The sequence below is a fragment of the Sceloporus occidentalis genome, unplaced genomic scaffold (assembly GCF_023333645.1).
Source record: "Sceloporus occidentalis isolate IW3139 unplaced genomic scaffold, rSceOcc1.0.p SCAF_9, whole genome shotgun sequence".
Taxonomy (NCBI): domain Eukaryota; kingdom Metazoa; phylum Chordata; class Lepidosauria; order Squamata; family Phrynosomatidae; genus Sceloporus; species Sceloporus occidentalis.
This window is the reverse complement of record NW_028316989.1, coordinates 2,887,837-2,904,434: the sequence shown is the minus strand read 5'-3', so window position 1 is coordinate 2,904,434 and position 16,598 is coordinate 2,887,837. Positions and strand designations below refer to the sequence as shown.

The 16,598-nt window shown below is 42.6% G+C and overlaps 1 protein-coding gene across 4 annotated transcripts; it reads left to right on the top strand.

Moving 5' to 3' along the window:
- The first annotated feature begins 1,627 nt into the window (after positions 1-1,627).
- GOLGA7 (golgin A7) lies at positions 1,628-16,490 on the top strand. Of its 4 annotated transcripts, none has more exons than XM_089539067.1 (7): positions 1,628-1,713; positions 2,892-3,096; positions 4,955-5,087; positions 8,242-8,394; positions 11,297-11,400; positions 11,984-12,045; positions 15,122-16,490. In XM_089539067.1, the coding sequence occupies exons 3-6, from the start codon at positions 4,977-4,979 to the stop codon at positions 12,027-12,029; spliced, it is 414 nt and encodes a 137-aa protein (XP_089395193.1). In that variant the 5' UTR covers positions 1,628-1,713; positions 2,892-3,096; positions 4,955-4,976; the 3' UTR covers positions 12,030-12,045; positions 15,122-16,490. The 4 variants fall into 4 exon arrangements, with proteins under 4 accessions (XP_089395193.1, XP_089395192.1, XP_089395191.1 ...); XM_089539065.1 differs by lacking the exons at positions 1,628-1,713; positions 2,892-3,096 and adding exons at positions 2,013-2,352; positions 2,451-2,638; XM_089539066.1 differs by lacking the exon at positions 2,892-3,096 and having other exon boundaries at positions 1,630-1,713.
- Positions 16,491-16,598: the final 108 nt, after the last annotated feature.

The window sequence follows — 16,598 nt, the reverse complement described above, 5'->3', positions numbered from 1 at the left end:
CAGATTGCAATGAAATGGAGGAGGACTTTATGGGGGCACTTGACCATAAAGTGGGATTCAAAGGGAAAGAGCACCATCTAGAGATGCTTTCAGGAGGAATCAGTTTCCCAGCATCTTTGCAAGAAAAGAAGGAGATCCATATATACATATATATGTATGTGTGTGTATATATGTGTGTGTGTGTGTGCGCGCGTAAATATATATATGGGTGTGCCTGTATATTTATATATATCCATATGAGTGTGTGTGCGTGTTGGTATGTATGTGTGTATATATGTTTGTGTGTGTGTGTGTGTGTATTTATACTGTATATAAGTTTGTGTGCACGTGTTTGTATATATGTGTGTGTGTGTTTGTATATATGTATACATGTTTGTGTACATGTCTATATATATGTGTGTGTGTGTGTATGTGTGTGTGTGTTTGTTTATATATTTTGCTGTTGTTGTCCACCCTCGAGTTGATCTGACTCATGGCGACCCTGTAGATGATGTGTGTGTGTGTGTATGTTTGTGTCTGCTTATATACAGGTGTGTGAGTATACACACACATATAAACATATATAGAGAATCATAGAATCATAGAGTTGGAACAGACACATGCATGTGTGTGTGTGTGTGTGTGTGTACATGTTTATGTGTGTGTTTGTGTGTGTATATGTACATGTATTTGTCTCTCTCTGCGTGTCTGTGTGTGCATTTTACTCATTTGTGAATGGATGGATTCTCGTGTTCGGCCTTTTCCATCTCATCCACTCCTGACTTTCCGTCGGCAGAAAAGGCCTAGTTTGTTCACGAGTCTGGAAGTCCTTTTCGAAGCCAGGCCAGCAGCCTTTGCCTGCCTACCTGTTCCTCCAACATCTGCTCTCCCTGATTAAGCTCTTGCCAGGGAGAACCATGTGCATTTCCATTTGGGCATTCATTGAAAGGGAACAGATGTTTTGGACTGACTCGCTTTTGACTCATGCTGCAACCATTTCCTGGAGCATGGCTCTTTTATTTCTAATGATGTGGTGGTGTGCATGTGTGTGTGTGTGTGTGTGTGTGTGTACATGTCTGTTTGTATATGAGACAGAAAGGTGGAGCAGGGGAAGGTTGTTTTGCAAAAACTGGGAAGCGTCCATTAAAATCCACAGGACAAAAATATCTGTCACAATATTGGGAAGCGTTTCATTTCGGACACAAATAGTTCTCTGAGGCTGAGAGAGTGTGACTTTGCCCTTGTGTGCTTCCAAAGGATTGTTGATGTTATCATAGCTTTGTGTTGTTGTTTGTTTGTTTGTTTGTTTGTTTTTGGCAAGGTTTCCTCAGAGGGGTCTTTGCCATGGCCACCTTGTGAGGCTGAGAGAGTGTGACTTGCCTCAGGTTTCAATGGGTTCCCCTATGGCTAACTTTGGGCATGTCGTCAAATACACTTCCTCAGCCTCAAAGGACAGCCATGGCAAGAAGGAGAAAGTTGTGTGGGAGACACAAAAGCTGTGCAACTTTAGATAGTCAGAGGCTTCTCTATACGTTCCTAGCTCTGTGGTGCGCACCACAGAGCTAGGAACGAATAGAGAAACCTCGGCTCCGCCTCTTTCTGACGTCAACAAGGGAGGGTTCTTTTTACGGCAGCCGTAAGTGAAGGCGTTGGACTTTTACGACAGGAGCTGGACACAGAGGAGGAGGAAGGAGGAGAAGCTGGAGCAGGGACTCTGGCTGTGTCCCTTGAGGGGTGGGTGGCAGTGGGGCTGGGAAGGGCCCCAGGAAGCCATGTTTGTTGGGAGGCAGGGTCTTTTGTGGGGCTCAAAATGGAGGAGGAAGGGGTGGCCACAAGGCTTTGCTGAATGGGGGGAAGGGGAATCTGGGGGTCTTAGTGGAGTGTGGAGGGGGATATATGCACACAAAGCTTTGTTTTGTGGGGAATGGGGAGGTGAAATGGGTGAGGGGCTGGTAGTCAAAAGGGGAGTCTAGGAGGGTTGGAGGGCTTCATTTATTTTGGGGGGGAGAAGAGGGTCCTGGGAGGCCATTGTGGTTGTGGGTCTTGGGGTGGCACCCAGTGATTCCCAAATTCTGGGCCTTTCAGGGGGGTTTTGGACTCCATTTCCCAGAATTCCTCACTATTAGTCAAGCTGGCTGGGGCTTCTGGGAGTTTCAGGCCCCAAAGGCATAGGAGACCAAAGTTTGGGGGGGGGGGTGTATTGGAGTCTCCTTCTTTGGGGGGTGCCTCGATTGAGAGTTCCTGCATGGCAGAATGGGGTTGGACCAGATGGCCCTTGGAAGTCTCTTCCAACTCTACGATTCTGTGAGTCACTGTGATCTAGAGGATTCTGGGGGTTGTAGTTTTGCAGGGGCCCTCTCTAGGAATCTCTAGGTACAACTCTGTGGTCAATATCTGCCAGACATTGACCATAGAATTGCATTGGAGGAGCTCCAAAAGCCTAGTGGCGTCTTCTCTCTAGGAATCTCTAGGTCCTTCGGTGCGGCTTTTGGTTAAAGTTGACCATAGAGTAAAGCCAGAGGACCTAAATATTCCTAGAGAAGAACATATAAATCAAATCCATGAATAATCAAAGCCGCAAATGTGGAGGGAGGAGTGTACTATTTCTGCAGTGTGTTTTGGACTCATCATGTTCATGGTGGAAAGGGAGGATGCAAATGCAAGTATCAACAAATAAGTGACTATAGTACTTTGCATGTCTCTAGTCTTTCCAGATGCTCCTCGTTTGTTAATTTGCTCTTCCTACAGTCCTGTAAAATAGATGATGATGATGATGATAATGCCACTTATTAAGTAAATACTAAATATGTATATGGTTCTAAAGGACTTTGCATGCGTTGTGTTCTTTTTAGTAATGGATTTATGTAATGAGTATGGTGCTGCTGTAGTATCTTTGTTGTTATTATCCCCAGGTTGCAGAGGTAGCCCTGAGATCAGAAGTGCCTGCCTTAAGTGTGTGGCTGAGAAAAGATTTGAAATGGGTGCTTGCTGGCTTGCAGCTTACTTTCATGATGGCTTCACTCCTCTTGAATGCTTTCTGTGAAACTGCGGCTTGAAAGGAGAGGTGTTTGAGTTGGAAAAGGGGAGAAGAGGTTCTGTTGTATTCACCGGACTGAGGTTAATATAATTTCCATTCACAAGCATCCTTTGCGCAGTGAATGAATTAACAAATTAATTTCAGTCATCAGACCAGAATGCACATAAACAACAAAATCATATTTACAGCATCGTTGTTGTGTACCTTCTGGCCACTTTTGAAGTGAGACGGCTCTAATGCAAACATATTTAAAACACTGAACTTACTTAGCAAATGCAGGTAAAACAGTAATTAAAATAGATTGACTATTCACTGAGGTCCTTCATTACTTGTCTCCTAAGTTTTATAGCAACTAGACAATGTATAGCCACTTTTAAAGCAATCTGTGGCTTGATGTGAAGTCGGCGGCTTCCATGGCTGGCATCCATGGTTTTTTGTGGGGTTTTTGGGCTCTGTGTCCATGTTCTAGAAGAGTTTCTTCCTGACGTTTCGCCAGCATCTTTCTCTGAAGATGCCAGCCACAGATGCTGGCGAAACGTCAGGAAGAAACTCTTCTAGAACATGGACACAGAGCCCCCAAAACCCACAAAAAACTATAAAAATCTGTGGCTCCCTATCTTCTATTATTCAGCAGTTTAAGAACTAATCATATCAACCTGGAATTTGCCTCACCCTTTACACAGTAGTACTCAAGGATATTTTTAAACTCTAAGGATAAAACGTGTTGAAAACTTACATTAAGCTCACAACAAAAATCTTGAAGTGGACACAACCCTGCCAACACGCTTAAAAGCTCAGAGACAGTGCAAAGGGCCTTATAGAGATGGAAAAGAAACCTCTTTGAATGACAGCCCTCCTGGTTCAAATTGTAGGGTGCTGGGTTGCAAGGAAGGACAGAGAAAGCTTAGAGGAGAAGGTGTGGTCCTTAACCAGAAGTTGGGAACGTTCCTTTGATGGTACAGATCCCAGAATCCCCCAGCCAGCATGCGCAATGGGATTCTGGCAGTTGCAGTCACGAAAGTGATGTTTTGAAGCAAGGCTCAAGCCCTGTCCTTGGGTACATTCAAGATGAGGTTTCAAGATGCATTGTGTATAAAGATCACTTTCTGGCTATCTGAATGCCATAAAAGTTGTTGTAATGTTATGGTGCGAGTCTAATGGTTATCCTTTTTAAGCAAAGTGACTACTTCTGCCTTCAGTATGCATCTCAACTACATAGACCTCTTTAATTGTCCATAATGTTAATCAGCCATGTGTACAACTGGTGGCCTGGTCAAAGAGACATATTGCTGAGGAAGGAGCATGTGTGACGAAAACGCAGCCTGCCCTCCCTCTGTGGCACCCTGGGTGGCAGTTTGAAATGGAAGAGTAGAGGAAACTCAAGATGATTAAAAGGCTAAATGGATGGCGAAGGAATGACAGATCAGTTTGTGGGGGGCATAGCAGGGTTGGCTGGCAAGTCTGCCTATTATGACTATTTTCCAACCCTGTTACTGGAACAGCTATGTCTGTCTGAATTTAAGCATGAAGTTTATCGGCAGTTGTGCATTGCTAGACCAGTATTCAGTCTCAGTTGCTTCTTTTTAATCCCTTTATTTTATAGTGTAAGAAATGTCACTCAGAAACAAATCCTTCAATTACTGTACATTCAACCAAAACAACTTGATTTCAAGGGACTATTATTATTTGAGCTAGTTGTAATAACATCTGAACTGCGTTTTGCAGCTTAAATGTTCTGATTTGGACCTGTATTGGTGTAGTCCTACACATTAATGCAAACAAACTGACTTTAGAAGTGGGGTTTTTTCCCCAGCCCTGCTTGAGGGAGGCATTGTATGATAGGGTTCGGAATGCATCCATGGGAAAGAGGATGTGTTTGTCAAGTCCACATAAGGATCCTCTGTCCCTTTGCGTATTCTTTTCCTCTCCCATCTCCAGACGGGCCAATTTGAACTGCGAGATGAGGCCCCAGCAGCCGCCTGTTGCCAGCAAGGTGTTTGTCCAGCGGGATTACAGCAGCGGCACCAAGTGCCAGTTCCAGACCAAATTCCCTCCAGAGCTCGAGAATCGGGTAAGCACTGAATAGTTTTCCTCTTTTGCCATTGCATTAAGGCACTGTGAGGGAGAGAACTGAGTTACACAGTATTAACAGTGATGGGAGCTTCTAAGATTGCAGCTTTCTTCTGGATGCTAAAGAGATGGTTTGGCTTTGAAGTTGTGGGTTTTTTAAGCCAAGGGACATAAATGAAGATGCAGTAACTGTCTTCTGCAGGAGAAGGTTTGTTGTTGTTGTTAGCTGCTTTTGAGTTGACTTTGATTCATGGAGACCTTGTGAATGAGACATCATGACCCCTATTCTCAGCCTCTCTACTCAGGTCTTGCAGATACAGGCCTATGACCTCCCTTATAGAGTCTAGCCTTCTGGGATGTGGCCTTCCTCCCCTTCTGCTACCCTTCACTTTCCCTAGCATTATTAGTCTTTTCCAATGAGTTATCCCTTCTCATGATGTTTCCAAAGTACGACAGCCTCAGTTTGAGCATCTTGTCTTCCAAGGAGAGCTCAGCTTTGATCTGTTTGTAGTTTTGGCCATCCATGGTATCATTACTCTTCTCCAGTGATGATATGTGTTGATTATCTACCTGTCTGCTTTCTTCACTGTCCAACTATTACATCCATACACGGTAATGGGGAATACAATGGCTTGGACAATTCAGTATTCATTTGTTTAATTTTACGCTTTAATGATTTTGTCCAGTTCTTTCATTGACTGAAGTCACCATTCTGGTCAATGTTTAACTATTTCAGTCTCCTCATTATCTCAGTTGGATTTATGTAAATCTTCTGTTGTCATTATTTTTGTTTTCTTCATGTTCAACAGTAAGCCTGCCTTTTTACTTTCTTCTTCAACTTCCTTTGGTAATCGTTCCAAGTCTGTGATGCTTTCTGATAATAGTATAGTGTCATCTGCATATCTTAAATTGTTGATGTTTCTTTTCCCTATCTGTCTTTGGAAATGGGGCATCAAGCACTCTCCCTCTGTAAACTGCTCTGGATATATAGTTCTTATCTGATGTGATGTTTCTGGTCTTGAGTAACTAGTTGAATCAGATAGAATTGGAACTGCTGATTGCTTTTGCAAAGCATGTGACTGGCTTCCATCCTTGTCTCTGGTCTGTAAAGCAAGGCCATTGACACACAAGTAGGTCATATGAACTATTGAAGTATTCAATACTCACTCTAGTACCCAGTGCTGCTCAGAAGAATCATTAACCGTTGTTAATCTTTGTTCTGTTCAACTGTTGTGAAGAATGCCCGCCTATCTGGGTGCTCAAATGTGCCTCACATTGTATAGCAGCCCTCAGTCGCCCTTGAGAACGCAAGCCTCTCCCAGTCTGCTGCCAAGCACACCGCTTGTGTGAAAACGAATTTCATAGGCCATAAAGCCTATATGTTAAGTGAGACGATCCCATACATTCCCTCCAAAGTTGGTGCAGATTTACCAGCTTTTTATGTCTGGTTTGGAAACAAATAATTTTAATAATTTTAAGCCACTCTGATAACCTTTGGGGCTGAAATAATAAAGAAAAGTATACAACTTGTGTAGGTATGCCAGTGTAGTGGTTTTAGTGCTGATCAGAACTTCAGATAACCAAGGTTCAAATTCCTATCCAGCTGTGGAAACCATTGGCTGATATTGGGCAAGTTACACCTTCTCAGCCTTCGAGGAAAACAATAGCAAATCACCTCTGATGAAATCTTGCCAAGAAACCCCTACGATGGAGTCATCATAAGTCAGAGTCTTACAGACTCCTGGGATTTGTACTTTTGTGAGGCACCAGGACTCTCTGGCAGAGAAAGCCCAAAGCCTTGTAAAACTACAAATCCCAGGGCAGAGTTCGCATCATACAATCAGGTATTCAGGTGGATATGTACTTCAGTCAGCTAGGACTAGGTTGCAACTCTCAAGAGAGAGAGAGAGAGAGAAATAAATGTCGTTGTTGTTACATGGGCTTTAAGATAGTCTGGGCCTGTATTGGAATTGTTGACTAGATTTGGCCTGTGGCCTTAAGCTGTCTGTCCCTAACCTAGAAAATGAAGTGTCAATAGACTGGGCTCATATTAGTGGTTACTGGGAATATCAGCCTTTCCTTAGGTGTAAGATGCTAGCACAGAAGTGAGCTATAGCTCTCAGATGTGAACAGGTCTTGAATATCTCTGTCATCAGTGACCATTGTCACATCCTGTTTGTAGTTTGGTAAACTAGTAGATCCTGCTGAACACTCAACCCCAGGCAATTCAAAGCAGCTGAGTTCTGGTGTCATACATGTGTGGGAGTCTCTTCATTACAAAGTGTGACTAAAACAACTGAAGCGTTGCCTGTCTGCCAGAGTTTGATGTTTGGACATCAGAATAGATTCTGGTTGTATACCAAATGATTGAGATGCTCATTCAGCTGCTTCATTTCAAGTGTGGGGATCATGGAGATGCATAACAGCTTACAGGGTTGAGTCCCATCAGTCATACAAAAATGGTATGTGGCAGTGCAACCACTCCACATTTCTTAGTATTGGAAATCACACAATAGAACATACTCTTAAGCAGTTGGCACAATAGCAGAATGGTCTTTTGAGACATTTTGGTGTAAGGATCTGCTGAGCCATTAAGGCAGAGGTGAGTAACTTTGTGAGGGTCAGTAGACAGTGGTCCTTCCACATTTTCTGGGGTTAGGGGCAAAGAACCCCCCATGAATGGGGGGGATGCAACTTTAAAAGCACTATTCTTTTTACCTAAGAGAACACGTCTCTAGGAATCTCCAGGCCTTCCTCTGAGAGAATATTACTTCCCTGGGGTCACCCAGTGGGTCTTTGTAGCTGAGCTGAAATTTGAACCCTGGTCTCCCAGAGTCCTAGCCTATACTCAAACCACTACCCTATGCAGGCTCAGCAAATCATATAGCTACTTCTTTGAAAACTTTTAATTTGTGCCTATGAAACATTTAGCTCTGGAAACAAGAACTGAACTTATTAACCTTCCCAGCTGAGAGTAAGGCTCCAGTCTTAAGCAAAAATAGCTGGGAGTCAATTTTATTGAACTTGATGGAGTGTAATTTTTAATGGACGTACATAGGATTGCCCTAAAAATATCTCGAACCATCACCAAAAGAGCAAGTAGACACCTGAGCTAGGCTGAGTGTATTTATTTCAACCTGTGTTCCTTTTTCCAGCTTGACAGGCAGCAGTTTGAAGAAACGGTACGAACACTAAACAATCTTTATGCAGAAGCAGAGAAGCTTGGGAGCCAGTCATACCTCGAGGGGTGTTTGGCCTGCTTGACTGCGTACACTATATTTCTGTGCATGGAGACACACTATGAGAAGGTAAGTTGGTTTCTTTTGCCCTCTTCAGAAGGAACAGGGCAGCGTGTGTAAACTGGAATTGTCAGCGGTAGAAAGAAAGGAATAGCCGTGTTAACGTATCGCAGCAAAGAGTCAAAACTTTCCCCTCCAATCTAGCTCCCTGTTAACAAGGCTTCTTTTCTTACTCTAATAGTAGATGACATTAGCCTAGTTATCAGCCAGAGCTTGGAAAAATTTCTCTTTTTGGATTACAGTCCTAGAATCCTGAGCCATGGTATTTAGTCTGACTTGAGAGTATGTTTCCACATGAACAAACAAATCTCCTGCATGCAGAAAAATTGGTGTGTCAGGAAGAAGGCTTGGCGAGATCTGTTCTTCCCAGTGATTAATCTGTGAAGACTGTTTCATATGGATGGATGGAGGAATATTCCATCAAGTGGATCCCTATCTCCAGTCTGCATTGGGAGAGTCCAGAGGGAAGTGAGCTACCACAGGGAGAGCTTGACCTTAGAAATGTACATAAAGCATTTTATCTTACATAATATTTAAGAGGGCATATTGAAAGAGGGTGTGGATATTTCCCTTTGCTGCCTGGCTTGCAGAGCTTGGAGCATTAGCAAACAACATACCAGTGTAAAAGTGCTCCGACTGTTTTGTGTGAGGAAGAGTTTGCAGGTTGGAGAAGGGGAATAGTTAAGGAGAGCTAGATTATTATCCCCCCCCCCCCCCATAGGAATGTTGTTCTGTGAGTAATGTATCCAAAAAGGACATCTGCCTTGCGCTAAAGTAGTGCGTTATTGAATTCCTCTTCCGACCACATTTTATTAAAATCCTGGTTGAACATCAGTAATTTAAACCCTGGAGTGTTTCGTTTTTGTTTTTGTTGTTCATTTAAGGAAGATAACATTCACTTGACCTAATTCCTAATTCTACAATACAAAGTTCAGTGGAACTGGAAAGTATCCATTGTAGAGATGTAACAAAACTAATTTTTTAGGAAGTAATTACAAATTACCCAGGAGCTACAAGGGCCAGATCTATAAAGAATCCCTAAACTATAAGGAACCTCTTTGTTTTTAAGAGTTTAAGGACTTTGCGAGGAGGGGCAATAAAAATATGAGAAACCATGAACATTAGTAAATCAAAATTAATTTGTCTCCTCCATTGTACCAAGCAACATAAACACTCATTCTCATAAAAGAATTTAGAAAAAGGATCCAAGACTAGACATTTTACAAGCTTGTTTGCGAGAATATAATAGAACATCATGAAAATATTCATTCTAAAATAAATTATTCCATAATTTGTTGTTTCAGTTTTTCCAAGAGAAAAAGGGCTGGGGGGGCTCCTATTTTTTTCGTCTTCATGTCTCTTTCTGACCTAGGCCTGCGCACTCAAAAGAGGACTGCTATGTTATCCACATCTATTGATAGCTGGTCTTTTTGAAACCTTGGAGGGTTTGAATAAGCTCCTTTTATCACTCCTGCCTTTCCTGTGGTTTTTGCCTTAAGCCTTTCTCCTTGCATTTTTAAAAGCATTGCATTATGCTTCTGACCTGCCTCTTAACACAGGCCAGTGGCAAATAAACCATATCACCATGTGGACATCTGCAGGCAGCTATGACTGTGCAGCTGCCTGGCCATATTTGAAAGAAGCTCCTTTGCTTTTCAATTATCATCCAAGCCCAGGGATTCTTCTCTAGTGTTCCCAAAGTGGATGTATCTTTCTCTGGTGGGCTCCCTACTAAGTTCAGTGGCAGAGAAGTCTTTCTTCGATGTGGGAATTCCTTCATTTGCTCTTCCATTTCACAATAGCATTGCTGGGGATTGTTCCAACAGGTTTTCTTTTCCCTGCTGAATTTTTAGGATGCCATTCATAAAATGATGGATGGAGTTTTTCCACCCACTGTGCTCCTGGCATTATAAGGTCTGTCTAACTGTCTGGCCAAGACATTTCATGTCATGAATAAAAGATCATTGTCAATTCTTCTTGTAAGCCAGTATAAAATACTTCTCTGGGTCATCCAGGTAAAAACATTTCCACAGTACTGTGTTCCTGACCTTTTATATAGTCTGGATTTGATGCCAGTCCCTTTGCTGCTTTGAGGACTCTCAATAAAGTGCTTTTATAATCATCTCTTTTTTGAGAAGGGATGCTGAAAGCATTTAAATCCAACCACCAAGTACATGGCCAAAGTCTGCTGTTCCTGACTTGGAATAAAAACACAAGTTTCCAGAGACCACACTTGTGTTTAATGCGTTTTTTTGTCAATGAATAAAGCCTTTAGTAAAGCTTCAAAAAAGAATGATAAATTCTCTAGCACTCAGTAAATTATCTGGATAATCTTGGCCTAAATCCCCCCTTTTCAGTATAGAGTCCTTTTTCACATTTTCCACTGGAAAATGGAGCCCGTAAGTGTATAGTGAAGCAGGTTGAACACACTGCTTTTTACAATATCATCACGATTTAATGGTTTTGTTAAACCCAGTTCAAGTAGGAATGGATAACCTGGAAAGTGAATGTAAATCATAATAGTGCTGATTATTTAAAACTTTAATAAATACCAACTGTTTGTGGATAGGCCATTAAATTCTTAGTACCAGCCCAGTAACCAATATAAAACCGCATTTGGTTATATCAACATTCATGACATTTTAGAGTTACATAAACACAAAGGGCAGGTGTCTCCACTCAAGAATCCACTGCCAATAGTTCAACAGCAAAGTCAATACTTGTATTAGCAAAAGATTTATTCACCATAGGTTTCCCTGGAGGGAGCATGGGTCTTCTGGATGTCTTCCAACCTTGGACTTTCCCAGTTATAAAATGGGAGGAAAGACTACCACAAGATATTTCAAAACAGTTGCCTGTTGTTGTGTTATAAAAATGTCAAGTGAACTGTCTTATTGTGTACTTTTCCCAGGTCCTGAAGAAAATTGCCAAGTATATTCAGGAACAGAACGAAAAGATCTATGCCCCTCAGGGCCTCCTCCTGACCGACCCCATTGAGAGAGGGCTAAGAGTGATATCCTTTTGAGTGGACTAACTGTTTTTGTTCTATCTGAGATGTGGTGCATACACATATTCATAGCTTTGTGACTGAAATGTCTCCAGTCATTAAAACACTGAGTTTTACCAAAAATAAAATAATTGTGGTTGTGCATATTGCTTTATTTGAAGGATGGGCAAATGCCAGGGGTAAAAAGATATTGCTCCAAAATTGTTTATGGGGATGGGAGATGCAAGGGCTCCTTGAATGGCCTTGGACCAGTCCCTGTCTCTCAGTCCCATGGAGATTCACTCCTGAAGAAGGTAAGTGCACTACAGACTCACACTGGGAATATATCAAGGTACTTCCTAATCTTATCTCTGTCTAAGGGGCAACAGATTGGCATGAATTTACTCCCTAAATCAGAATTCCAGACAGAGAGAGACTCACATAAGCTCACTCATTCAGAGGGTAACTTCTGAACCAACTCTTGGAAAGCAGGAATTGCCTCTTCAAGCAGATGTATATGGTGTATGATCTATTCTTCCTGCCATCTTGTTCTTTTTTCCTCCTGTTGGCCCTTCTTCAGCATATTTTTCTTAACAGTCTTGCCGTGCAGATTGAAATTACAATTTATGAAGACAGAAGCATGAGCAGTGGAAGATAAATCCCCGGCATTTGAGGTACAGTATATACTTAACAGTAGATGTTAGATCTCTGTCACAAAAACACCCACTGAAAACCTTTTTCCCCCTCTGCTGCCTGTGTGAGATGCTGTTTATGTAATCACTCCATCAAGCCTTGAGCTTTTCTCAGCAAAAACATTGCTAGGCAGATTTGGGAAATGAAATCCACCACCATACTGTTTCGAAAGCTGCAGTTTACAAAGTGGGGTTTTTGGGTGGGTGTTTAGTTTAGTATAGAATCAACATTTGAAGTTGCATTCCTTAAAAGAATGGATCAGAACCATTCTATTTATTTGTCCTGTAATGTTAAAAATCTAAGGTGGGGTGGGAATTGTGCAGCCCTCCGGAAATCGTTGGACCACAACTTCAAGCAATCCTTGCAAGAGAGCCCAATGGGTAAGGAGGGTTGCAAGTTTCAGTCCATTACCATATCTGCTGGAGATCTGTTTTTAGTTGGGTTGAAATAAACGTAGACCCTAAACATCTGGCATAGACACATGATATCCACAAACCTAGACATTTAGTTTTATCCTTAGCTCATCAAAGGGGGCCAATTAGTGCAGTTACATTCTTTAGTATTGAAAGCATGCTCCAGTAACTCTAATTTGCTCTGGCTGACACTATGCAGAAAGTGCTCTGAACTCTTTACCAGCTTGAGCAAATTGCCTATATTTAGATTAGGTTTCCTTTGCTTGAGTAGCCAGAATTGTCTACTCCTGTTCTTTTAACTTTCATGTATGCAGTTATGTTTCTTGGCACAAGCCAATAGATTTAGTGCCAGTTCAAAAAAAAGGAGTAGCGGAAGTGGGCATATCTGTTTAGCCCCACTGTGCAAATAGAAAGGGTCAGAGAGATGGTAATTAGTACATTCGGGGGGAGGAGTACGCTTTAAACACAGCAACAACCATCCTTAATCTTCTCACCTAACTGTGTGAGCAAGCTCACTGTTTTCCAAAATAGCAAACAGAAAAAGCCAAGGACTTTTTCTGTTTCTAAACACTGATACCACTCACATACCCCTGGCCTGTTCTATTATTTTTGTCCTGAAGAAGGAAGGAACTACATGGTTTGGTTTTGACCCATGGTTTGGAGTTGAACTGGAAGACACTGAGTGCATCGACACCATAAAAATAATGCACCTTGACACCACTGTAGCTCCGTCCTATGAGACATCCTAGGATTTGTAGTTTTACAAGGTCTTTAGCCTTCTCTGCCAAAGAGTGGTGGTGCCTCACAAAACTACAAATCCCAGGATTCTGGAGGATGAAGCCATGGCAGTTAAAGTGATGTCAAACTCCATTATTTCTACAGCTATCTAAAGAATTTAACCCAAGCAGTTCCTGGATTTCAGTGGTCTCCTCTGAGCATGACTATGAAAGCAGCTTCCCATCCTATCTGTTCCTGAGTTCCCCAGTGATGCATTTACCTTTTAGTTGTGTTGTGCCTGATTTTTTGGCATGCTGGAAGCATCCTAACTGTTTCAAAGGCTCAAATAACCTCTGAAAGCTCAAGAGGAAAGTAGCATATTACGTCTCTCATCTTCTGTGGCTGAAGTACTATTTTCTTCTCTTACAAGCCACATCTGTTTGGCACAGTCCATTAGATATGAGTCATTTATCAGCTGCTAGTGTTAACCAGTATGCTTTGTAGGGATTCTGAGCAATTACACACAGAGACACAGAATGCCTACGCAATTGGTGTTCAAGCCACTGTGAAATTGTGTTAACTGGAGGAAGGTGGACTGATACTGAACTTCTGGGTGGCTTCATTAACTATAAATGTTTTGCTTTTATTCTACTACAGTATTATAAAGGTTTATAATAAGGTGGTGGTTAGCAAAGACAGTGAGAAGGAGCCAAAGTGGCATAGTGGTTTGAGCACTGGACTACAACTCTGGAGACTGGGGCTCAACTCCCTGCTCAGCCATGAAACCCATCTTAAGCAAATCACATGCTCTCAGTCTCAGGGGAAGGGAATGGCAAAGCTCCCCTGAACAAATCTTGCCAAGAGAACCCCATGATAGGTCCATCTTAGGGTCGCCATAAATCAGAAACAATTTGAAGGCACACAACAGCAACTAGCAGAGAGAAGCATTGTCAAGTGCATGGCTTCCAAATCTGCCTTTAGGTCCTATGCCTGTTGCAATAACCTGCCCTTTGCTTCCCATCCAGTATAGCTGGTGTGTCAAGAGCTGCCCCTTCCCACAGTGTTCTTGTCTGAGATATTGGCAGAGAACCACTTAAGGAAAGGTGGAGTTAGAGTACTTGATGTTGAACAAATTTACAGAGTTGACACCTTGGGAAATCCACAGGGAAATGCTGCGGGCGACTTCTGGATTGCTGGATAGCAGTTAATTGCTTCTCTCCCCCACCCACCTTCTCATTTCTTCATTGCAGTTTGGCCTAAACCAGGGGTGGATAATCTCTTTCCTTCTGGGGAGAGGGAATCGCCCTATAATCTAACTATTTATCACAAGGGTAAAAGAATCCCTAATGGTTATGTTCTCTAATCCCACTCAGCAAGGGCTTCAAAGCTTTGGCCTCCATGAGCTGAGGCAGAACAAAAGACAAAAAGGGGAGCCGTTCTCTGCCTGGCAAAACTCCATGCAGCAAAAGATCTTAAAGGCTTACTGAGAGCGCTTAAGGGAATATTTACCACCTCTTTATATAAGGGGATATTGCACTGGCTTGGCTCAAATAGCAAGGCAGATGGGGACTGAATCTGGAAGAGGCCCAGCTCCTGTGGCATTTGCCATCCTTTTAGAAAAGAGTAACCTTCTCAAGGTGAGCGTCTGAGAACCTTTCGCTGCTTCTCTTAATCTTTCTGCAGAAAGGGGATGCCAGAGAGAGGTTTGATTGTATGGTCATAATGCTGAGCTGCAGTTTGTGGGCAAACAGTGCTTTGAGTCACTTTCAGCATAGACTCCTGTGGGCACTGCTACAGAAGCCTATCAATAGCAAAATGTCCCCTCCTCAAACTCGTCTACAGCTCTCAGACAGTGGGATGAATGTGATTTAAAAGCATGCCAGTTTGTGTGATCAAGCCCGTTCACTGCGTTCTCCTTCCTTCCTAGGGTCCAACCTGTTTGTTCCAGAAAGTCCCCCTACCTCTTCCATTATCGCATCATTCCTTTTTTGCTGCTGCCAACTCCACAGTGCCATCTGTCGCAAGGACTAACTTGTCAAAACCCTGTTCCTTCACGGGGCGGAAACCCCGTGAGCTGGCCAGTGTCCATTTTGTGTCGTTAGGGTAAGCCTTAAGCAGTGATGGTGTGTCGTCTAGGTGGCTAGCGTCTCAAAAGAAGTTGAACAGTCATGGACCGTGAGCATGAGACCAACCGGGAGTCCCCCGAGGGCAACGTGGCTCCCTCCCCAGACATTGGGCATCACTGTTTTTTCGGAAAGAAAGCAGCAGCATAGCTTGGGCAGATGGATTTGTGAAGCGGGGTGTGGTTTTTCACTGTTGGTCAAGAAGGGACTTGAAACATATGCCCTCTTGAATTGGAATGTGTCCCAATAACAGTTTCAGCAAATGCAAAAGGGCTTCTGTGTTCAATGCTAAGCTGGGAGCTGGCATAATCTTGAATAAAATGGAGACTCTTGCTTTGGCCGCATCTTTGGATGTATGATAAAACTTCATCTTTCGATGTATGATAAAAGTGTGGCAGGCAAAATGTATGCTGTACCAGTAAATGTCAACCACCTTTGCTCTACAACCCTTTTGAGTGTTAGATATGTGAATTAGGTGATCAATGGCTTTCCCGGTTTGTAAGGAATATATATATATATATATACCTTTTAGGGCAAGCAGGCAACTTGAGTAGAAATGATGTTCCGATGGTGCTTCGTCTCTGTCTTCTCACAAAGTGCATCTCTCCCCTCTGCTAAACTGTTCACTTCTTCCGTTCAGCATTCCTCTCTCTGGCAGCGCTTGCAAAAACATATGGACCATCATCTCCTCTTCTGAGTCAGTCCCTTCTGCTGAATCCAATGCTTCCTGTCGAACTCCCTCTCCCTCCATAAAAATGGGCCTTTCGGGATATAAACCCGAGTAGATAGATGTTGGCAGCGTTACTCTGCTGCTTGGGAGTCGCCATCTCTTCCCAGCTCCAGAAATTAAGGGATCTGCCAAATGAGGCCATTTAATGGATGGAATATGTGACCTTTTTTAAGACTAGAGCAATACAAGGGATGCCAATAGCGGATCAGGGTTTTCAGGTGGGTTATTCTCCCATTCCTCCTCTTTGCTGATTTCCGTATCCTCTCCTCTCTAGAGTCTGGTTAATACTTTAAGTGTATAAATAAAACCTGGGGGAAAGGGGAGAGTGTTTCCTTTTTTCTAACTTGTAACAGTGTTTTGGCTCTTGTTAAAATCAGTTTTTGGAAATATTAACGGATCGGTAACCATTTTTTTTCTTAAATAAATTGTTTCATTTGCTAGCACTGACCTGAAACTCTGCTTTTGTTGCTGCTGCTGCTGTTGTTGTTGTTTATACCCCGCCTTTCTCCCAATATAGGGACTCAAAGCAAGGAAATATCCCATGCTCTCCT

Coding starts and splice junctions, on each gene's coding strand:
- GOLGA7 (XM_089539065.1), top strand. CDS start 2,541: ATGAATAATCAAAGCCGCAAATGTGGAGGGAGGAGTGTACTATTTCTG. Junction 2,639..4,954: donor TGGAAAGGGAGGATGCAAAT/GCAAGTATCAAC, acceptor TCCCATCTCCAG/ACGGGCCAATTTGAACTGCG. Junction 11,401..11,983: donor GAGAGAGGGCTAAGAGTGAT/ATCCTTTTGAGT, acceptor TGCCGTGCAGAT/TGAAATTACAATTTATGAAG.